This window comes from Lemur catta, chromosome 14 (genome assembly GCF_020740605.2).
Source record: "Lemur catta isolate mLemCat1 chromosome 14, mLemCat1.pri, whole genome shotgun sequence".
Lineage (NCBI taxonomy): Eukaryota > Metazoa > Chordata > Mammalia > Primates > Lemuridae > Lemur > Lemur catta.
In genome coordinates, this window is record NC_059141.1 from 13,598,594 (window position 1) to 13,623,370 (window position 24,777).

Genomic DNA, 24,777 nt, shown 5'->3' on the forward strand with positions numbered 1-24,777 from the left:
TTTTATCTCCATTTTTAATTATGTTTTACTTATACTGCCCTTTTTGTATTTAGGTTAATTAAAGAAAATAAGAAGCATCAGGATCTCATCTTAGACATTTGTTCAGAAAAAGACAATTTAAGAGAAGAACTAAAAAAAAGAACAGAAACAGAGAAGCAGCATATGAGCACAATTAAGCAGGTAAAAAGACAAAAATCTTTAAAGACCATACTTCAATTTATAAAATAAATACATTCCTGAAAAATTGTGTATAAATTGAAGTTCTGTAAGAGAAGTCATGTTTTAAATGCAGAGAATTTCATGGTAAAGTATTCTTCTTTACAAAGTAGAAATCATAGCCCGACTTCTTTTATGTAAATTTATATTTTTATGATATGCATGACTGCTCTGCTAAATATAATAAACACAGAGGGCTGTCCAGAAAGTATCCAGCCATGTAATATGAAAAATGGAGACATTTCTTGAAGATGATAGAAGAAATGTACATAGGACAATGACACTTCAGTCCCCTTCAAAGTAGGTACTTTGGGACCTCACACAGTTCTCCCAGCGTCTCTTCCACTGTTCAAAACACCCTGCAAAATCCTTTGTTGGAATCGCCATTAGCTGTTTCTTCCTGTTGTCCTGAATCTTTACCTAGAGTCTCAAATCTCTTCCCTTTCAAAGGTGATTTTAGTTTTGGGAAAAGCCAGAAGTCACAGGGCGCCAAATCTGGGCTGTAGGGGGCGCTGAGCCACCTGAGTGATTTGATGTTTCACCAAAAAACTCTGCAAAAGACGTGATGCATGGGCAGGCACGTTGTCATGATGAACCCGCCAATCACTAGTTGCCCATAGCTGCTGCGGCCGTTTTTGTTGCATTGCATCTCTCAACCAACGACAACGAACATTGAAGTAGTACTCCTTATTAATTGTTTGGCCTGGAGGAATGTACTTGTGATGGACAACCCCTTCCCAGTCAAAAAATACAGTTAACATGGTCCTGATCTTGCTGCGACTTTGCCACACCTTCTTCAGGCCTGGAGAACCAGGTGACTTCCATCAGTACAACTGCACCTTCCTTTCCAGATCATAGCTGTAGTCCCATGATTCATCTCCGGTTATAACCTTCTTGAGGAAATCTGGTTCACTGGTAGCAGTTTGAAACAAGTTATTAGCAAATGTAGCATGATGTTTCTTCTGCTCTGGTAGCAGAAGCCATGGAAGACATTTTGCCACAACACATTTTATGCCAAGAGTCTATGTCAAAATCTTGGACACACTAGTTCTTGCAATCCCCAGATCAGCTTCTGATTCTCACACTGTCAGTCACTGATCTTTGTTGATTGCAGCCTGTACAGGTTCAACATTCTCAAGTATTCTGCTTGCTGCAGGCCTTCCAGAACATAGATCACTTTCAACAGGTTCTTGACTATCTTTGAAGTGTTTGTGCCACACTTTTATTTGCACTGCACTCATCACATTGTCCCTGAAAGCCTCCTGAATCATCTGAATAGTTTCCACAGAGGAACATTCAAGCTTAACACAAAATTTGATGCAGATTCGTTGCTCTACTCAGTCATTTTGAATGTGACGGCCATACGGTACACATGCTCACTCAGTAGCATCTAGCGCCCCACTAGCTAGTACAGTGAGGTTGTCATTGTTCGCACATGCACATCCCACTCTCGTTGGCTGCCAGGTTACATCGGTGTTGCACAAACCATTCTCATATTAAAGATGGGGCTGGATACTTTCCAGACAGACCTTGTGTTCTCAAAATAATCAAAAAGGTGATTTGATTTGACAGTCAACTAACTAGACTGTTTTTGCCTATAGGGAATAAGCAATGGATACATAAAAGTTTTTATGTCTGGCATTAGAATATTTTTAGGCTTATAGTTTTGTATGGTTCCATTCTCAGTATTTTTGTAAATTATACTGTGAAGAGTTGCTCTCCTACTTTAGATTGTACCTGGCTAACCAGCTTTCCTAGCCTGTCCTTTTCTTCTCTTTTTTGTAATGAACTACTCTGATGCATGGATCAGCAGGTGAATATTCAGACTGATAGCAAAGTTGAGCTGTTTTTTATCTTTCTGAGCTGCTTTTTCTTCTATGGACAGGATTAGAAGCATAACCTTAAAAGTATTTCCTTTTGTCTCACCTTTCACAGAAAGTTAATGTAACAAAAATAACCGTAAACAATTGGTAATGATATAACAAAAAATTAAAAGAAGTTTCACTTGCTTATGCCTTGGTATACTTAGTGCACCTTTACATAATTGGAAGGTGACTGTATTTGTAAAATTGTATGTATTTCATCCTTTCTGTAGTGCGTTTTAGGGCTACCACATGTAAACCAAAAGTAGAATGTTAAAGTGTGAGGGAGCCTTAATGATAGGCTGAATCCGTATTTTGGTAGTCAAGTCACTGCTAATGACCAGAAACTTCAGACAGAACAGATAGGATAGAACCAATAAACTTCCTCTCATGAGCTTTTTAATAGGTATGTTTTTTTTTTTAAAGAGGAAATTGGATTCATCTTTCTTTTGCTAGCATTCAGAGAACTGTATACTTCTAAATAGAAAAACAGTGTAGCAGGATTTTCTTTCTTAATTTTATATCTAGATCTGTACTATCCAATATGGCAGCCACGACATGTAGGTATTGAGCACTTCAAAGGTGACTAGTCTAAATCGAGAGGTGTTGTAATGTAAAATACATACCTAATTTAGATGAATTAGTCCCCCAAAAAAGTAAAACTCATTTTTTCATGTTGATTACATATTGAAATGATAATATTTTGGATGTATTGGGTTTAATAAACTATTACCTGTTTTCTTTTTGCTTTTTAAAATGTGACTACTAGAAAATTTAAAATTATACACATGGCTTGTATTTCTTTTGGACAGTATTGCTCTAAAGAATTTTTTCATAAGGAAAATCAGTACACGTGTACTATAAGCTAATGTTTAAGTCTTTTTAAACAGCTTTATTGAGATATAATTCATATACCATACAGTTCACTTATTTCAAGTATACAATTCAATGGCTTTTAGTTATGCAACCTTCACCACAATTTTAGAATATTTTATCACCCTGAAAATAAACTCTGCACCCATTAGGAGTCACTTGTCATTTGCCTCCAACATGACCCTTTCCCACTCTGCCTTAGGAAACAACTAACCTATTTTCTGTCTCTATATATTTGCTTATTCTGAAAATTTCATATAAGTGAATCATATAATAAGTAGCCTTTTGTGTGCAGCTTCTTTCACTTAGTATAATGTTTTCAAGGTTTCATGTAAGTTGTAGCATGTATCAGTACTTCATTCTTCATTGCATAGATATACAACATTTTGTTTATTCCTTCATCAGTTGATGGACATTTGGATTGTTTTCACCATTTGACTGTTATGAATAATGTTTCTGTGAACATGCATGTACAAGTTTTTAGGTGGACGTTTGCTTTCATTTCTCTTGTGGTATACCTAGGAGTGAATAGAATGAGTTAGGAAGTATTCCTTTTATTTGAGGGGTAAGAATTTGATATTAATTCTTCCTTAAATGCTGGCGGAATTTTACCTGTGCAGCCATCTGGGCCTGAAGTTTTTTGTGGGCAGTTTTTATTGTTTTCGTTATTCAGTCTCTGCTTGTCATCAACCTATTGAGATCTTCTATTTCTTCTTGAGATAGTTTTGGTAGTTTTATGTCTTTGTAGGAATTGTCCATTTCATCTAAGTTCATAGTAATCATTCATAATCCTTTTTATTTCTGGTAAGGTCACTAGTAATGTGTCTTTCATTTCAATTCTAATAATTTGAGTCTTTTTTCTTTTTTTCTCAATCATTCTAGCTAAGGATTTATCAATTTTGTTGGTCTTTTTAAAGAACCAATTTTTGGTTTTATTGATTCTGTTTTTCTGTTCTCTAGTTCATTAATTTCCACTCTGTTTTTTATTAATGTTCTTCCTTTTGTTGGCTTTAGGTTTAGTTTGCTCTTTTCCCAGTATCCTAAGGTGGAAGTTTAGGTTATTGATTTGATACCATTTCTTCTTTTATAGTTATAAATTTCCTTTTAAGCATTGCTTTAGATGCATCCCCTAAGTTCTGGTGTAATACGTGTTCATTTTTATTCATTATCTACTACTTTCTAATTTCCCATGTGATTTTTTCCATTGGTTATTTAGGAGTATGTTTAATTTTCACAAATTTGTGAATTTCCCAAATTTCTTTCTGTTATTTAGTTCTAATTTCACTCCATTATGGTTGGAGAAAATACTTTGTATGATTTCAGTCTTAAATTTATTGAGGTTTGTTAATAACCTAGCGTATATTCTATCCTGGAGAATATTCCATATGCACTTGATGAGAATGTATGTATATGCTGTTATTGTTGGGTATAGTGTGTTGTATAGATATATTAGACTCAGCTGTTTTATAGTGTTGTTCAAGTCTCTGATTTCCTTGTTAATCATCTCATTCTATCCATTGTTGAAAGTAGGGTATTGAAGTCTCCAACTATTGTTGGCTTGTCTGTTTCCCCCTTTATTCCTATCAGTTTTTGTCTCAGTATTTTGGTGCTATGTTATTAGATGCATATATATTTATAACTGTTACATTTTTGTGGTGGATTGATCCTTTTATCATTATAAAATATTTTTTATCTCTAGTAATTTTTTATGTTAGTCTATTTTGTGTGATATTGGTATAGCCAGTCCTACTTCCCATGATTGCTATTTGCATAATACCATGATATATCTTTTACCATCCTTTTACTTTTAGTCTGTTTGTATCTTTGAACCAAAAATGCCTCCCATAGACAGCATATAGTTGAATCTTTTTTTTTTGGACAATTAATTTTAGATTTATTTTATCATGTTTTCCATAAGTAAAGGATATTCCTGTTTAATCTTTTGAGTATCCCATGGCTTTCTGAAATACTGTATATATACATATGACATCTCTGTAAGACTTTGATATTTTATCTTTCTGGGACATGAAATAGGGACGAATTAAGTTTTGGTGAGCACTACTTTCAAGTTAAACTCTTTTTTTTTTTTATTTCAAAAAATTAAGTGGATACAAATGTTTCAGGTTACATGGATTGCTTTTGTAATGCTTGAGTCCTGGCTATAGGTGTGCCCATCACACAAATAGCATTTGTTCTACCCATTAGGTAGATTTTTGCCCCTCCCCCTCCCCCTCCTTCCGCCTGGTTGATTTCCAATGACTTTTACTTCCCTTTGTGTATATGTGTGCTTGTTGGTTAGTTCCAATTTAATAGTGAGTACTTGTGGTGTTTGTTTTTCTATTCTTGAGATACTTAGGAGAATGGTCTCCAGTTTCATCCAGATTGTTACAAAAGGTAGTCATCTTTTTTATGGCTGAGTGGTACATCATGGTGTATACATATGCCACATTTTATTAATCCACTCATGAATTGATGGGCACTTGGGTTGATTTCCACATCTTTGCGGTTGTGAATTGTGCTGCAAAAAACATTCAAGTGCAGGTGTCTTTTTGATGAAAAGTCTTCTTTTTCGTTGGGTAGATGCCCAATAGTGAGATTCTGGATTAAATGCTAGGTCTACTTTTAGTTCTTTGAGGACTCTCCATACTGTTTTCCATAGGGGTTGTACTAATTTACAGTCCCACCAACAGTGTATAAGCATTCTTTTCTCTCTGCATCCATACCAGCATCTATTATTTTTGGACTCTTTAATAAAAGCCATTCTGACTGGGGTAAGGTGACATCTCGTTGTGGTTTTAATTTGCATTTCCCTGATGATCAGTGATGAATCTTGTTTTTTATTTCAGTGTGTCAGTTTCTGCCTTTCAATGTGATTGTTTAGTCCACTTTCATTTAATGCTATTACTGACAGATTTATGTCAGCCATTTTACTTTTTGCTTTATATATGTCTCATGTGTTTTTTGTTCCCTGATTGCTCCTTCACTGCTTTCTTTTTTGCATTAAGTGAATATTTTCTAACATAACACTTAAATTTCTTTCATGATATTTCATTATACAGTAGTTTCCCCTTATTCAAGGGGGATATGTTTCAAGATTCCCAGTGGATACCTAAAACTGCAGATAGTACTGAACCCAGTTGCTGTCAGCCACAACACGTTTCTGTTCATGTTCAAGTGTAATGCCTTTTCCATTTTAACTACCCACTTATCACACGCAGTGGCCATAACTTTTGCAGATTGGGATGCAACAGCAAAACTAGCATGGATTGCTTTTTCCTTCATGATTTCACAGTTAGAAGAGGCATTCTTACTATAGATCTTAGCAACCTGAGCACACACTTTCTTTCTTTCTTTATTAAGTTGAGAACTTCCACCTTTTCACTTAAAGGAAACACTTTATGGCTTTTCTTTGGCATATCCAAATTGCCAGTATCACTATTCTTGTGCTTTAGGGCCAGCCATTAAGTAAAATAAGGGTTGCTTGAACACAAGCACTGTGTGATACCTTGACAGTTGTTCTGGTAACTGAGATAGCTACTTTGAGGAACTTAATAAGAAATTAAAGCTTCCCAAGTAAAACTAGTAGCTCTAGATCTTGCAGCTAAAAATACAATTCAGCAATACACAAAGAGATGGCCCAGCAGATGGAGCAGGTATTTTTCGCCTCATTATCATTATTAACTTGATACTTCAATGACTAACTGGAAGGTAGCATATACAGCACAGATATGCTGGACAAAGGAATGATTTACAACTGGGGTGGGATGGAGCAGGACGGCATGAGATTTTACCATGCTACTCAGAATAGCATGCAATTTAAAACTTATGAATTTTTAATTTCTGGAATTTTGCATGTAATATTTTCAAATCAAGATTGACCATAGGTAACAGAAAATGTGGAAAGCAAATCTGCAGAAAAGGAGGGACTACTGTATTTTTTTAGTTATTTCTTAGTGGATACTCTAGGGCTTACAATATACACCCTAACTTGTCAGAATCTCTTCAGATTTATACTAAATTCCAATGTGATATAGAAACATGGCCAACGGTTTTGATTTTCATGGTTGAATTATATTCATTGTGTTCTTTATGTTTATTTACATTCTTTGTGTTTGAGGTATTGGTGGTCTGGTATAGTTATAAAAATAATCTGGAAATAATTTTCTTTACAGTTAGAATCAAGAATAGAGGAACTAAACATAGAAGTTAAAGCTTCCAAAGATAAACTAGTAGCTCAAGACCTTGCAGCTAAAAATGCAATTCAGCAATTACACAAAGAGATGGCCCAACGGATGGAACAGGTATTTTTCATATTATTCTCATTATTAACTTGATACTCTGGTGACTCTTGTTTGTTAAAATAAACTAACCATGTTAGACTATTTTGGATATCAGTGGTGTATTGATAATAGGTCTTTTATTTATGTAAAATTAGCCTTTCAAAAAAATGCTAAAGCAATACATAAACACATGCTAATTATTTAAAAAATTAATAAGTATATGGGATAAAAAATGAAAGTCCTTTTTTACTTTTACTTCCTCTTCTCCTGCCTCCAATCCCTATAATCCCATTCTTTGTTCCATAGCTTATTACTGATATTTTGGTTATGTATCCTACCATATATGGATATACAAATCACACATGCTTATATGTACATAGTCATATACTTCCCCCCAACTTTATTGTACATCTTTTTTATAACCTGCTTTTTTTTCCTTATTTAATATACCTTGGTAATCTTTTTGAGTTGGTATATATGATCTCAGAAGAGGTCATTTTAAGCAATCGTTTTCTATTATTACTTGCCTAAACTCTTTTAGGATGAGGTCTTTGTGGTCTTCATTCCTGCACCCACAAAATTTAGCACATTTCCCAACTAACAATTAGTCCTCACAATAAATTGAATCAGAAAGGGTTAACTCACTGCTTACACTGCTAAGTGAGATGAATCCCACTTTTTCTACCCTGAGGCTACTACTGTAGGTGGCATTCTGGAAGAGCTTTAGGAAATAGATTATCCTGAGCCTTTACTTCCCTAATTCTTTACAATATGCTGGCCCTTTGCATTACAAACATTATATTTAAAACTCTTACTATCAGGTCTGAATCCTTTTGTACTAATTGAAGAGAAATACAGAGCCTAACCTTAAGAAGTTATTGGTTTTAGTGGACCCAAATGTAGCTGATCATTAGAATCACCTAGTAAGCTTTTAAAAAACCAACTGTCTGAAGCTTATTATTGATATGTATTTAAAATAAAAACAAAATAGTGGTTAGATATGCATAACAATTCAAACAGATAAAAAGTCTTCTTCCAAACATTTTACCCCCTTCTCAAAGGTAACCACTGATGGCAGTTTTCTGTGTATCCTTCCAAAACTGTGTGTTGCTCCATGCCTTTTTTTTTTTTTTAAACAAATGGCAATATACTATACTCATTATGATGTGTGTTTCTTCCCTAATGATGAAGGGTATGTATAGATGACATTAATAATATTAGCTAATGTATTGAGTTTTAGCTATGTGCCAGGCCATGTCCGAACTACTTTACAAGTATTAACTCGTTTAATCTTCATAACAATCCTAAGAGGTGAGTATTATTGAAGTAAGTTTTGGAGACTATTCCATTTAATTACTCATAGGTCTGCTTCATTCCTTTTTTCTTGTAACTTTTCTTCCCAACTTTTTGAGAATTTTCAAGCCTGTACAAGAGGTGAAAGAACAGTGTAATGAACACCTATTTACCCTTCATCTAGAGTCACCAAACCTGGTAATTTTTATTTCAAAATAGATTCCAGGTATGTGTTTTCCTCTGTTCATGCATGCACATACATACCCACCAATTTAGTTTTCGAGGTTAAAGTTTCCCCATTTCATAGGCCAGATGGGTAGAATGAATTTGAACCCTTAAACTTACAAGAGGGTAGAGCTGAATTACAAATTCTCAAGGACCTTATAACATTTCCCCCACCCACACTCCCATGGCCTGGTATTGGTAAATGTCCACAGGGCAATGAAAGTTGTAGCTCTAGTATACCATTTTGGATTTCTGCTTTGTCTTAGAATTTTTAGCCTTGGGGATTTCCCATACATTCTTGTGAAGTCAACTATATCTTAAAAAATATTTGTTGTATTTCATCTTAAAGTTTTATTATCTTGATTGAAGAGGGTTTATCTGCCATACTTTGAAAAGCAGAACTGCACACCTTTTATTTTAATTTTAGCTGGCTATTGAATCCTGTTGATTATCTTATTCATATTTATCTTCAACCAGGTCAATGGTAAACATCTTTAACTGGTCAAACCCGAAGATCTTAACTGGTTCCTCTTTCTTTATTTGTGCCATAAATGGACTGACTTTCTGTAGTAGTTTAAGTAACAGTTACTATGTTATCTTGTTTAATATTCCCAATGACCCCCTATGAGGTAGGTGGCCAGCACCTAGGAATATGAACATTTAACAAGCATCTCAGTATGTATTTATTAGAAACTGATCCATGCATGACTTTTTGAGTAACAGGGCTTTTACCTGGTATATTATTTCCTGCTGTAATAAAGAAACTCATAATATTTCACCTTATCTATTGTAATTGTCTTTCTTTTCTCTGTTTTTTTCCTGCCTGCCTTCTCTCAACTTCAGTGAAGCTTCTGTGCTGCCACCAGTTGTCTTACTAAAACACATTTGATAAAAGGTTCTGATTTATAAATTCTTCTTTGGCTTTCCATTGCCTTTAGGGTAAAATCTCAGTTCATTAGGATGACAGGAGAAGCTCTTCTTCCTTTCAGGATCTAATTTCCATCTTTCTTTCTGTCTTTATATTCCCACTCTAACCAACACACCAAATATAAGCCCTATAGAATAACTTGATTTCTCTTAAATACATCATGTTGTTTCATACTTTTAAATTTTTGCACATGATATTCACTCTATCTTGAATTCTTTTCCTTGGCTCACCCCTTATATTCTATTGAATCCTGCTTAACCTTCAACGCCTAGCTCAAGTATAGCATCTTTTACTTTTCCTGACACCTCCTCCCAAGGGAATGTAATTATTTTTATGTTGCAAAGGACTTTGAACATTTCTAATCCAGTGGAATTTATCATATTACAATGTACTATAATTATTACAATGTAATATAATATTATAATATAATTACAATTATATTCTCAATGTTGACTAAATGTGCTCATCAGCAGTGCCGGAACTCTTGTGAAACATTTTTGTCAGTCACTTTTCATCAGCATAGCTTTTCCTATATTCACCTAACTAACTCTATTTTTAATGCTTACCTTCTTTGGCCAGGCATGGTGGCTCATGCCTGTAATCCTAGCACTCTGGGAGGCCAAGGCAGGAGGATTGCTCAAGGTCAGGAGTTCAAGACCAGCCTGAGCAAGAGCGAGACCCCGTCTCTACTAGAAATAGAAAGAAATTATCTGGACAACTAAAAATATATTTAGAAAAAATTAGCCAGGCATGGTGGTGCATGCCTGTAGTCCCAGCTACTCGGGAGGCTGAGGCAGAAGGATTGCTTGATCCCAGGAGTTTGAGGTTGCTGTGAGCTAGGCTGATGCCACGGCACTCTAGCCTAGGCAACAGAGCCAGACTCTGTCTTAAAACAAAACAAACAAAAAAAATTACCTTCTTCAATTCAGTTGCATTATCACTTGGCATTTACCACTAGACGCTATTGAAAAGCCCTAAAGTTTGAGGTTCCATCTTTTGTAAAATAAGTATGTGCTTTATTGTATTTGCAAATCATGAATTTACTTAAAAGAAGAACTATTTTTAGAAGTTTTCATTGTGTGAAACTTCAGAATATGGAGTACCAGCTCATACTAATAGAGAATTTTAAATGAATATATAGATTTCAACCTTAATCTAATTAGGTATTTCTTGTAAGTGTCAAATATTTCAGACAGCTTTTCATAAATAGGAAAACAAATCATTCATTAGCATATGGCTACCTACTTTTGAGAAGGAAGCTCAGATTATAGAAATTGTCAGCTATACAGTCAGCATCCTGGCAGAAAACAGATGGCAGACTTAAATTGGTGATTTGAAGAGAATATAATAAAAAGACTCTTCAGAAGGTGTGGGCAAGGTTTAGGGATCCCCAAAAAAGAAGGTGCATGAGCTTAGAACTGCTAGGGCAGCCGTTATCATCTCCCTTCAGCTGAAAGGAACAGGAAAGGGAGCAGGTAGTATAACGCAGACAGTGGTTGTACAGAGAGGGCACCTCATGGGAGCAGCAGCCATCAGCCTACTGCGGAAACTGGTGGGGCCAGATCTCACTCTGCCTACATTCCTGAGCGTCTGCCTAGTACCTCCTGTTGGCTGAACCCAACTGGAGGTTTGAAGGAAGGGAACTTGTTGATGTGGTCCATGATGGTCATCTTCCTGGGGCACAGGGTGACATAGAAAAGGGTGGGAAAGGGGATCTGGAGGAGTCAATGGAAAATAGCAACTATGTTAGCCAAGGTAAAGGGAATAGAAGAGGATACAAGCAAATACTAGTGATATTGTATCATTTTTCTATAATTTTGTATTTTTTCTTGCATTTTAAAATTTCATGGAACAAGTCCTGGGAATGTTGTGCAAAAACCAAAAGATACATTGGTGATATTAGAGGAAAATATTTATTTTGATATATTTCTATTTGGAAAAACATTTGTTATTAATGTCAGATGGTGTTTTTTTTGAAGGCCAACAAGAAATGTGAAGAGGCACGCCAAGAAAAAGAAGCAATGGTAATGAAGTATGTAAGAGGTGAGAAGGAATCTTTAGACCTTCGAAAGGAAAAAGAGATACTTGAAAGAAAACTTAGAGATGCAAATAAGGAGTTTGAGAAAAACACTAACAAAATTAAGCAGCTTTCTCAAGAGAAAGGACGGTTGCACCAGCTGTATGAAACAAAGGTATAACTTGTGCCATTGGACCTTATTTGAAATTTGTTCTCTTTCCTTTTCCTTATTTAATCAAATAATCATAACATAGTTAAAAAATTCAAACATAAAGTTTTTATTTATGACTGTTTTAGTAATTCTAGTATCTTGTTATTTGTAAAAAAAAAAAAAGATTTGCTGGGGAAAAGATGAAGTATTGGCACATGATTTTAGAGAACTTTTTCTTGATCTTTTTAAAAACTTTCTTTTAAAATCTGTATGTTGGAGAAATTAGTTTGTGCCTCAAAGGAAGATTATATTTTGGTAAAATATACACATCGTAGTGTCAAATATGAATAGTTTTAGAGCCAGAAGTACAACTTTATATACTTTTTTTTTTTTTTTTTTTGAGACAGAGTCTCACTTTGTTGCCTGGGCTAGAGTGCCATGGCGTCAGCCTAGCTCGCAGCAACCTCAAACTCCTGGGCTCAAGTGATTCTCCTGCCTCAGCTTCCCGAGTAGCTGGGACTACAGGCATGCACCACCATGGCCGGCTAATTTTTTCTATATATATTTTTAAATGTCCATATAATTTCTTTCTATTTTTAGTAGAGACGGGGTCTCCCTCTTGCTCAGGCTGGTCTCGAACTCCTGAGCTCAAACAATCCACCTGCCTCGGCCTCCCAGCGTGCTAGGATTACAGGCGTGAGCCACCGTGCCCGGCCAATATAATCTTAATTAATACTTCCTCACTATAGAATAGAATTTATTATTTATTTATTTATTTATTTATTTATTTATTTATTTATTTATTTATTTATTTTGAGACAGAGTCTTGCTCTGTTGCCTGGGCTAGAGTGCAGTGACATCCTAGTGGCACACTGCAACCTCAAACTCCTGGTCTCAAGGGATCCTCCTGCCTCAGCCTCCCGAGTAGCTGGGACTATAGGTGCATGCCACCACACCTGGCTAATTTTTCTATGTTTTTTTTTTTTTTAGTAGAGATGGGTCTCACTCTTGCTCAGGCTGATCTTGAACTCCTGAGCTCAAGCAATCCTCCTGCCTTGGCCTCCTCCTGCGTAGAGTGCTAGGATTACAGGCAAAAGCCACCGTGCCCAGCCAGAATGTTTATTTTTCTTAAAGAAGAACATGTCCTCAAATGCTATCTGAGGATATTTAATTACTGAGCGAGCTGTTGAGAACCCTTGCTGTTAACCAGCAGCCTCTTGACATGGTCATATTTCTAGTGCATTATCATTTCTCGATGATAAATGTTACTTTTTATTCATTAGCTTTTAGTTTGAGATCTTGTCATTGTTGTGAGGAATTCTGGCAAAACCAATTTAGTTCATATTTGACGTTAATGTTAGCCAGTTAAGAAGAATCATAAAGGTATACTTATGCTGACAACACATCCAATTGGTTAAAATATGAATGTTAATCATCTTCATGTCTGTTGATTGGATTTAGGATTTTATTGCCCTCTTATCCTTTGAACTTGAAGTCAGTTTTATGGCCTGTGGGCCATAGTGTGCCAACTCTTGAATTATAGTGTTATTGCACTGATTACTTTGAGGGGGTATAAAGGATACATAAATAATTAGTTGATAGTTTAAATGAAAAAATATGACCGAGTGATATTATTTTAGGAAGGTGAAACGACTAGACTCATCAGAGAAATAGACAAATTAAAGGAAGATATCAACTCTCACATCATTAAAGTAAAGTGGGCACAAAACAAATTGAAAGCTGAAATGGATTCGCACAAGGTGAGTACTATAATGCAGTGAAATAATGATTACAATCAGTTTTAAGAGTAAATGTACTAACAGTTGATAAGGCCTGAAGCTTAGTTTAGTGACTTCTGCAGAGTAACTTGGACCTGAATATTAGGTGATTATGAAAAAGAAATGTCCTTGCATGGTTTCCATATAAAATTGGATGAAATGTTAAATTTTATTATTCATAGTCTGCAGTACCCAAATTTGCCTTGTTTTTAAGCATTTTTTGGTATGCAAAAATGGGCTTAATAATGTTAAAAACTATAATCATGGAATACATTATTAAATCATTCTAAATCAGTAGAACTTTAATAACCTTTGGGTATTTGTAGATAGTGTTATCAGAGAAAACTGTAGGTAGAATGGTCCATATTGACAGTGGTTGAAGATAGCTTGGAGAATAGTGGGTTCCTTTCAGGTCTGCAGCTGACTGCTGATCAGCACGTGTGTGTGTGTGAGGAAACTACCGAGGCAGAGAAAGAACTGCCAGAATGGAGCAGGGCAACGATCCCTAGAGCTCAATGGGGCTGAGCCATTTAGAATTTTCCCTTTGAGTTACAGAATGAAGAATTAAAATTCCAAATCCATGAAAACAGTAGTGATTTTCAACTGCCTGATTCGCTTCAAAATCTGAACATAATACTTGGTCATATCTAATACCTGTGGCACTTTCCACATCCTTATTTATAGTACTAAGAGACAGGATCATGAAACCTGTTAGAATACTAGCATTGAGGAGTAAAAACCTATTACAGATCTGGGAGTTTAAAGAATAGATGATGAGAGGTTTTTTTTTTTTTTTTTTTGAGATAAGAGTCTCATTCTGGCACTGCTGAGTAGAGTTCAATGACATCATCATAGCCCATTGCAACCTCAAACTCCTGGGCTCAAGTGATCCTCTTGCCTCAGCCTCCTGAGTAGCTGGGACAACAGACATGGGCCACGACACCCGGCTAATTTTTCTATTTTTGGTAAAATGGGGTCTTGCTTTTGCTCAGGCTCATCCTGAACTCCTGAGCTCAAGTAATCCTCCTGCCTCGGCCTCCCAGAGTGCTAGGATTACAAGTGTGAGCCACTGTGCCCAGCCAGATGAGAGATTCTTGTGGCAGCTTTTAGGTCAGATGAAACCAGATACTCCGTAAGTAGGTTAGAAAAGTGGTTTAAGGTTAACTTCTATAAGGTTACATGGTGTGGATTGCTGGAAAATGAAAATAACAAGTATATTGATCAGTATGTGGAAATTAGACATGTACCAGTTTCTTTTTAAGTAAAGGCATTTATTAACCAGCAAGCATTTAGCTCTGCGCACAGCACTGTATTAAATAATATGGATGATATAAAAGCTGTAGACAACACAGTCATTGGTTTCAAAGAGTGAGATTCCTGGTTACCTATTTTATGTATTTACCTAGTGGATATTAGCGGGAGCCTCTGGATGAAAGGGTACAAGATTTAATCATTGTCTGGGCAGTTTAGGCTACCTCTAGAGATGTGGGCAAGGGACTTGACACTTTCAGTATGTTTTTCTCCAGGTACTCTTTCAAATTTCTGGTCTTTGCCCATAAAGTCTTAGATACTAATACTGGAGTCCCATAGGTTACTGGCTCCATTGTGATCATTAGCTTCTGGTCAGGCCTCCAGGGCATATTACAGAATTAAGTCTAGACTGGGTAGAGTGGACACCCAGATCATCAGGCCAGACGGTAGAAATTTATTTGTTCCTTTTTCGAAACTCCTTTGGGGGTTTGACTGAAATGTGTTTTTAACACCTAACCTCCAAAAGCAAAAGAACCTCTTGAGTGTAGTGAATAAAAAGAATCTCACCCCATGACCTCATCTACTGGTTTATCTGCCTGGTTGCTACCTATTCACTACCTGGTATCAGGATAGTATCATCTCACTGGAGCATATATAGGCTGGCAATAGATGTGTCAGTGGTTCTTTGGTAACCATGTTTGGCTGTGTGGGGTGTATGCCAAATGTTTCTGCTTCAGAGAAAGCTAGAGAGTGGAGCACTGGATATCAAGGTAGCATTTAGACCAGCAGAATGCAGTAGACTGTAATATATTGCAATTACGTGTGACCAGGGTTTGGTATTTTATGATACGTTCCCTCTGCTAGATTACCTGAAGCAAGACTCTGCTGCTTAATATGCTCTTCTCCCAAAGTTGTCATGTTGTCAATGATAGCCTCATTCTTAAATTGTTTGTTTACTCAGAAGGCCCACTAATTGGAAGCCAGGGCTCATTTCTAATTAGCTTTGCCATTTTTTCTCACTTAGTAAAGGTTTATTCCATGTTCTATTCTATAACTCTATTCAATTGACTATACTCTATTGTATTGTAATAACAAGGTCCACATTTACCCTCCCAAAATTAAAAAAAAAAAAAAAAGACAAAATATATGAAATGAAGGTTTTTCAGACTGAGGCAACAGGCAGCATTGGATGATGATCCCTTAGTGAAGGGAAACAAACGAGGTGTGCCTGGAGAGTTCCAGGCCGCTGCACAAGGAGAGGAACCTAAACAGAGCTCGGCAGTCTCCCTAAATTGAGGAGACAGAGTTCAACGTATAGGAAACAAGGAAGAGTTCCAGACAAGAGGAAGGGCAGTCTGTAGTGGATTCCCGTCAAGTCTCCAGCTGACTGCTGATCACCTATCACCTTCTCAATGAGACTTCCCTGACTACTCTACCTAAGCTTTCAACACCTCCCCACAAGCTTTCTCATGTCCTTGCTTTATTTTTTATTCCTTAGCACTTGTCACTAATATATATTTTATTTATGTGTTGTTTGTGATCTATCTCCATCACTAGAATATCAGCTTCGTGAGGATAGAGATTTTGTCTGTTTTCTACACAGACAAAACTATACACAACTATATCCCTAGAGCATAGAACAATGGTGTGAAGAAGGTGTTCAGTGAATACTGAATGAATGAATGAATGCAGTTAATACCTTAACCTAAACACATTTATTATGGTTCTCACTTTTCCTTTATTCAAACATTCATTTATTTAGTAAATATTTATTTGGCATAGAAGAATCTCTCAACTGCTGTTTTGTGAGTGAATGAAGTACCTACCTACTATGTGCCAGGTTCTGTTTTAGTTATTGATGATATAGTAGCAGAAACAAAATAGATAAACTTCCTCTCTCTCTCTCTCTTTGCCCCCCTTCTTCAAGTCTAGTATTTTAAAAAGTTAGTATTTGAAAAAGTATCCAAATAATTGCTTATATTTTTAAAGTGATACTAAGTTTTAATATAAGTCAAATTACTATTAAAGACTAGCAACTGAAAGTATATAACAAAGTACTTGAGTGTATGGTAGATTTTTTCCAAAAAACCAAAATGCCATATAAGAAGCAGTGTTTGAAGCATTCATTGATGCAACTTAGATGGTTCAAGAGATGAAGAGAAAGGCATTCCAAGTGGAGGAAGAGCAGGAACGAAGAACAAAACAAGATGAGTCTTAGTATTTGGGGAGACCAACCTAACTAGAGGCTTATGCTAAGTATTCCTTCATTCAACAAATATTAGTTGAACAATTAATATGTGACAAGCACTGAGTTGCCATCTGGAAGCTGTATACTGAATTGTGGGAACATATCAACTACAGTACAGTGTACTGATGGTTAGAATCCAGGGTGTCCCTATGTTGTATCTATGAAAAAGCAGAGTAGCAGCATCTACCCCTTTTGGATGGGAAGCTACTGAGAGGAGATTATAGATACCTAACCTCTCATTCTAAATACACATGATAGCCAAAACCATGGCACTGGATTGGTTCTCTGAAGGAGAATTATGGAGAGAAAGCTGCAGGTCAGGGGCTGTATCTTGGAAAATCACCACAGGAAGTAGGAAGCCAATCAAGGACCAATGGAGAGGGAAGAAAGAGGAGGAGAATACTCTCTTGTAATGGAAACAGAGGAAGGATATTCAAAGAGCCAGGGGTGGTCAGAACTGGAACAAGTAAGTAAAGAATAAGAACAAGAAAAAGTAATTGGATTTGATGAGAGTAATCCCCCCAAACCTTCAGAATTGCCATTTTAGGAGAGTGGTTAGGAACAGAAACCATATTGAAGCATCAATCTATAAAACAGCAATTTTGAATATATACCACAACCACAAACCAAAATATTGTCTTTTATGTGTGTGTGCACAGAGCTTTTTAACATTTTGCTCTTGTCTTAACAGGTTGGTAACTTCTAGTAATTTGCTGAAAATCTGTCAAATTTAACTTTATTTAATGGCTATCAGTTAACTCTGCAGGTCATTTCCATTTTCTGTTAGAAAAAAAATATTCCTGGAATAGTATCTAGCCCCTCAGTGGCAGTGCTAGGAAAAGAACTTTCTCTGCTCCCTGAGTACTTTTTACCATTCATCATTGTGGCCAACTTTGTCTCTGTTTTTTGTCAATGCAGGAAACCAAAGATAAACTGAAAGAAACAACAACAAAGTTAACACAAGCAAAGGAAGAAGCAGATCAGATACGAAAAAACTGTCAGGATATGATAAAAACATACCAGGTATGCTTAACTTTTCAAATAGATTTGTGTCAAATTATACTACATGTCAGTTTTCTTATTTCATTAAATTTCTATATTTGCAGTATTTTTAAGTATAGAATGGATTGGATAGGGTAGTTAAATAAAATGCAGATTATTTCTTAAAGTATCTACAGTTTAAATGGATCTTAGTAGAGAAGTTTTCAACCTCATAAAAACCCTAGAAAATGTCAGAGGAGTGCAAAGAAATGTATAACTTAAAAAAAACTCTGCATTATCTTACATATTTTAAGTGTTATTCTTGTTCATGCAAAGTAGATGTATTTAAAATCTTTCACGCCTAACCAGGTGCAGTATGCACCGTCTGGAGGGTAGACATGCTTGAAGCTCTGATTTGGATTGGGCAAGGACAATATATATGTATCCTAAACATTTGTACCCCTGTAATATGCTGAAATAAAAAAAAATTTTTTAAATAAATACATAAAATCTTTCAATGCAATTTTCAGTTTTAGATATGTCAGCTAATTATTTCACAGTTAGTAAACTTAATTGCAAAGCCTTATTCACTTTTCAAAGTATAAAACTTTAAAAATTGTCATTTTTTAAAATTTCCTTTCCACTAGGAGTCAGAAGAAATTAAATCAAATGAGCTTGATGCAAAGCTTAGAGTTACAAAAGGAGAACTTGAAAAACAAATGCAAGAAAAATCTGACCAGCTAGAGGTGAGTAGCTTTGCTCTTTGTATATCCTAGATTGTCTAATAAATACAGGAAGAGAGAAATAATGAGTACCTGTTGCCATCTGCTCTTAAGGCCTTTTGGAAGGAGCAGACAATAAATTTTAGATCTTGTTTAGTACATTATGATTTGTGGTTTCTTTTAAACTTTTTAAAAGATGCATCATGCCAAAATAAAGGAACTAGAAGATCTGAAGAGGACATTTAAGGAGGGTATGGATGAGCTGCGAACACTCAGAACAAAGGTAATTAAATCTTTAGTCATGACTCCAGAGGAAGGATAAATATCTTTAATTATGGATTTATTCTGATTTTTACAGTGGTGTGAAAAGGATATTTATATAGAAATTTTCCAGAATTAAAGAACTCAGAGTAGAATAGCAATTCCCTAGCAATATAACCTCTTTTGTTAAAATAAAAATATCTTCCATGTTAGTCCCTTTGAAGTGTTTGCCAAACATTCCTATTTCACAGCACAATTTACTATATCTATAACTTATTCTTGGCTTCTGATTTAAAGACAGTCTTATCAGCAAATCAGTTAGAAAGATAGTTGGACCCTAGAACTGTGAGTGTCAGAAAATAATAGACTTTCTTTATATTTCTCCTGGGTATATTTAATAGTCTTAGATGAATACAGTTTTAATTTTCTAATTATCTATTAAATCCTTTTCAGTGTTTATAGTCTTTATTGTAAGAATAGTATCTCTTTTAATATGTCACTGTGTATCATTCATTTCTTTAAAAATAGGCTTTTTAGTAACCACTTTGAATTTGAGATCACTTAATTTTCAAGTGTTTTTCTTGTACCTTCCTATTTGTTCTTGGCCAGTTCTTTGAGATAGGTGGGGAAGGTATATTCTTTTTCAGGTGAGGAAATAGAGATTCAGTAAAAATAAAATGACATGCTAAAACTTCCATGACTAAATTGTTAAGAAATCTTTCCATGACTAAATTGTTAAGAAATCTCAGACTAAAACCCAGTACTGTTAACTTCCCATTATATTTTCTTCACATTACCTAATACTGCTTTGGAATTCAGCTTATATTATTAATATGTAGCCACTATGTAAAAGTGTTTATAAGGAGCAAGAAAATATTGTTTGTAGTTTAACTTGGTTATGATCATTTGATAGGTGAAATGTCTAGAAGATGAACGATTAAGAACAGAAGATGAATTATCAAAATATAAGGAAATTATTAATCGCCAAAAAGCTGAAATTCAGAATTTATTGGACAAAGTGAAAATTACAGATCAGATACAGGAGCAGCTTCAAAGGTATAAGATGAGCAACTTCTGTTTGTGTTAATAGGCTTTTTAATTCTATATCTATTTTTAAATGCAATTATGGCATTAAACAATGACAATTTTACTACCTAAAAATTTAAAAATTTTTCTCTTTATTTGAACTTTTTTGGGTATATTCGAGTTCCCATCATGGCTTCTAAAAATCAAAGTTTATATTCCTTAAACATTGGCAGTAGCCATTTGTAAGACAACAGATTTATTTAATTTCATTATTCATTTCTTAGCTTTCAAATTCTGTTAGTTATACAAAGTACTTACTTTTTCTTCTAAAAGGTAAATCTGGATCTAGATCTTCACATACATATAGCTTGAGGTCAGGAGCTGGCATTATTCCTTGGCGTCTTAGGAAACTAGTTAACTAAACTTCACTCATGACATTACCTGGCAGAGCCTGGATTCAGGTTGAATTCAAATATCTTCTTTCCACACCTTACCAATACCTAAGCTGCTCAGTGTTGCTAAAGAAATCCTCACCATCATCCCGATTGATACTGCTATAAATTCATGGTTGCTAACCCAAATGAGAATATTAATGCACCTCTAATCCTACCATGTCCTTGGTCAGAGTTTTCTCCCCCATCTTTTTAGTATCTGTTTCACACCTTATCACTTTTTACTTACTAATTTCTTCACATTGTGGTCTTTCCCCTTACCTGTCTACATGCTCTTGGCAGGTGATTACTTCTTCACAGAAAAAATGGGAGCTATCAGGTGACAGTTCTTTCAACTTCTTGCTATCAATCCTATGAACTGCCTGCATCTGCTATTTTCCTTTGCTTCCATTATCATGGAAGAACTGTTCTTGCTCCTCTCTGAACCAAATTATTCTTTCTACTTCTGCTGTAGATCCCATGCTCTTCTGCCTTCTCAGGGTCTTTCTTCATTATTCCTTCTTTATCCTTTATCTCTCTCTATTGACTTGCTTTTTCTTTCTACATTTAAATATTGTATCTTTGAAAAAGCTAAGACTCTTGTGACCTTCTCCTACCAACTTTTCTTTACAACCAAACTTCTTTATAGAATCATCTATACTCATTCATTCTGCCTTTCTTCACTCCCTATGTTGTATTCCTCTGCATTCTAGCCTCTACCCAAACATTTCATTAACAACTACTAATGCCTCCTAACATATGGTGGAGATATCTCAGACACAGTCTTGCTTGAATCTTAGTATCTTTTAACACCACTGAACTCGGTTATCTTTCTTGATATGCCCTGTTCCTTTGGCTTCATTTCCATCATGCTCTCGTAGTGTTCTCCCACCTTTCTGGCTACTCTTTTTCAATCTCCTTGGCGGGCTTTTCTATCTGTCATAAGGCCCTCTATCCTAATTTTATTGTACCTTTGGGTGATCCCAACTATTTTTATAGTATGCTGTAGAACTTTTGAATCATCATCTTCAGCACTTTCTGCTGAACTCTAAGCACATTAAGTATCAAAGACACCTCAAACTTTAACATATCCAGAACTGATTTTTCTATCTTGCCCACAAAGATGCTTCCCCTCTCATGTTCCTGGGATGAGTGATAAGTGTAGCATCCACATGACTGTACAACCCAGGATTCTAGAGACCATCCTTTGTTCTTCCCTCCTCCTCCTCACCCATCTAACTAGTCACAAAATATTAGCAATGCTAACTCTTTAATATCTGTCAAATCCATTTACTTTTTATACCCTCACTGCTACTACCATAGTCCAAGCCAAGCTCTTAATCCAAATCCAGCCCACTGCTTCTTTTTGTAAATGAAGTTTTTTGGGAATATATCCACACTCATTCATTTACATAATATCTATGGCAGTTTTCACACACTGTGATGGCAGAGTGGAGCAGTTGCAACAAAAACCATATGACCCAGAAGCCTAACTTAATTTACTATCTGGTCTTTTGCAGGAAAAGGTTGCTGACTTCTGCTTTAAGTACTAGTTTGAACATCATTTACATTAGTTTAGGCAACCTGCTCTGTACTTTTATCATCAAAATGGTTTTTTCGCACTCATATCATTTCTCTACTTGACTGAAAGCTGGGGCCATGTTGGTCTTGCTCATGTATATTCCCAGATCTTAGCTTCTGGCATATATTAGGCATTCAATTTGGCATTCGTAAATATTTGCATGAATGAATAAAAGTACCTTTGTGAAGCACTTGATTAGATGAAAATTCCCCAACTATTAATTTACTGTCTTTTAAAAGTTTAATTTTTTCTTAAATATAAACTTTGTTTTTTAGAGGTAAACAAGAAATTGAAAATTTGAAGGAAGAAGTGGAAAGTCTTAATTCTTTGATTAATGACCTACAAAAAGACATCGAAGGCAGTAGGAAAAGAGAATCTGAGCTACTGCTATTTACAGAAAAGCTCACTAGTAAGAATGCACAGCTTCAGTCTGAATCCAATTCTTTGCAATCACAATTTGATAAACTTTCATGTAGTGAAAGTCAGTTACAAAGCCAATGTGAACAAATGAAACAGACAAATATTAATTTGGTAAGTATAAATGTGCATTTGACTTTTAAAGCAATATAGCAAGAGGCACAAATCAATTTACCTAATAGTATAAAAGTAGTGCTAGTTGATTTTAAGCTCTTTTCTATGGGCACTGATGTTCTGGTAATTTCAAATGCTATAAAAAATGTCAGTTTTTTCTTTGAACTGGGGTAATTCATAATAGAATTTCTTCTTAAAATAATTATGAAGAATATTTCACATTTGAAAATAAACCCATGATTTGTCATCCCTAACTGGGATCACTATATATATTTTTTAGAAGGTACTTTAAATTTCTGTTTTTTTGTAGTTTAAAAGTGGTTTCGTATTTCCAAGTTATGAGAGTTTCTTCAAGTTACTCATAGAAATAATTTGAGACTTTAGTCCAAAAATTCAGAGACCCATATCGCATGTTGTTTTGCATGTATAGAACTTGATATATGAGGATTTTGAGGAGGTCAATAAACAAAACCTGGTGAGAAATAATGGTAGAAGAATCTCTACCATGAAGGACCTTATATTTTTAAGTTTTTAAAGTGTGAGCTTTAAGGGAAACAAACATATTAAAATTGGTGGGTTTTGTTTTATTTAATATTCAGGAAAGTAGATTGTTGAAAGAGGAAGAACTGCGAAAAGAGGAAGTCCAAACCCTGCAAGCTGAACTTACTTCTAGTCAAACAGAAGTTAAAGCACTGAGTACCCAGGTAGAAGAATTAAAAGATGAGTTAGTAACTCAAAGACGTAAACATGCCTCTAGTATCAAGGATCTTACCAAACAACTTCAGCAAGGTATAACATTCTCCTACACTTAGACCTTGAATGTGCTTATTTCTTTTAATCGTTAAGGATTTTATGGAAAAATTATATTTTACATCAGATTCTACCACATAGATTGGAACCATATGTTCTTTTTAATGTATTTATGTTCATAAACCAAATTGCTAAGCTTCTTGCAATTCTATTAATAGTCTAACTTCCATGCTAAAGGACATTTATTCACAGAATCACAAAATGTGAGAACTGGGAAAATATCTTAGGGTAGTAGTATCTAAACATTTTTCATCACATACTTCTGTTAGTAAAAAACTATTAAGTGTTTGTTCTCCAAATTATATGTGTTTATAAATTGTAAACATATATTACTCTTTTATGTATACCAGAAAATATGAAAAATAGAATTTTTAAAAGATCTCTCTTTAAATATAAGTATAAACAGCGGTTCTAATATCTTCTTTCTTCATATGCCTGTGAATTGTTTTGTGCAGCCTGTAGTACCTGTGCTCTCGATGCAGAGCTCTAACTCAGAGGTTGTGGAGATCTAACCTTCACGTGGGTCTCAGGAAACAGGCCCTGAAAGGTTATAAACTACCCAAACACAACAATTGACAACTAAAACTGGAACCCACATTTCTTTCATTTAAAAATTCATACAATCATTGGGGGTCTGTGCTATGTGCTTGGGATACAAAGATAAATAAGATATGTATTCTGACTTCCTATTCTCTACTCTTCCCACTGCTCTGTGTTAAAGTAGGGTGAGAGGTAGTAACACGATAAAAGAGATTCAGTATTTACTTCATATGAATACATTTAGATATTTGCCATAGAATTTACTTCACATGAATATATTCAGATATTTGCCATAGAATTTAGTTTGTTTTAAAATGTAATTAAAGGGAAATTTGCGAGAAATTTCTAGTATTGTAAGGACTCTAAAAGTTAAGTTAGTTCAGTGTATTAATAATTACATGATGACAGTATCAGTTACCATAGTTTTGTTTCTATATATTTTGTATTTGACCTGTATATTTCCAAATGTCATTTTATATGAATGTTACAGCTGTGGTCCCCAACCCCTGGGCTGTGGACCAGTATCAGTCTGTGGCCTGTTAGGAACCAGGCCACAGAGCCCCTTCCCACTCCCACCTCCACCCTCCCACCCCGCCCCCACCACCATGGAAAAATTATCTTCCATGAAACCAGTACCTGGTGCCAAAAAGGTTGGGGACTGCTGAGTTATGCTTTAAATTTAGTCTTGAGACTAGCAGCAAAGAAGCAATCAAGGGTGAGCTGCGGGCGAGCAAGCAAAGCTTCATGTGTATTTACAGCCACGCCTGAGCT

The 24,777-nt window shown here is 35.3% G+C and overlaps 1 protein-coding gene across 3 annotated transcripts in view; it reads left to right on the top strand.

Moving 5' to 3' along the window:
- Positions 1-24,777, top strand: part of CCDC186 (coiled-coil domain containing 186) — a 51,684-nt gene that overhangs the window by 14,926 nt on the left and 11,981 nt on the right. For all 3 annotated transcript variants that reach the window (XM_045568848.1, XM_045568849.1, XM_045568850.1), the window contains exons 3-12: positions 54-180; positions 7,124-7,252; positions 11,657-11,869; positions 13,486-13,605; positions 18,041-18,145; positions 18,751-18,849; positions 19,022-19,108; positions 20,000-20,142; positions 22,401-22,656; positions 23,256-23,445. In XM_045568848.1, the coding sequence (XP_045424804.1) occupies positions 54-180; positions 7,124-7,252; positions 11,657-11,869; positions 13,486-13,605; positions 18,041-18,145; positions 18,751-18,849; positions 19,022-19,108; positions 20,000-20,142; positions 22,401-22,656; positions 23,256-23,445 (1,469 nt within the window). The remainder of the gene's footprint in view (positions 1-53; positions 181-7,123; positions 7,253-11,656; positions 11,870-13,485; positions 13,606-18,040; positions 18,146-18,750; positions 18,850-19,021; positions 19,109-19,999; positions 20,143-22,400; positions 22,657-23,255; positions 23,446-24,777) is intronic.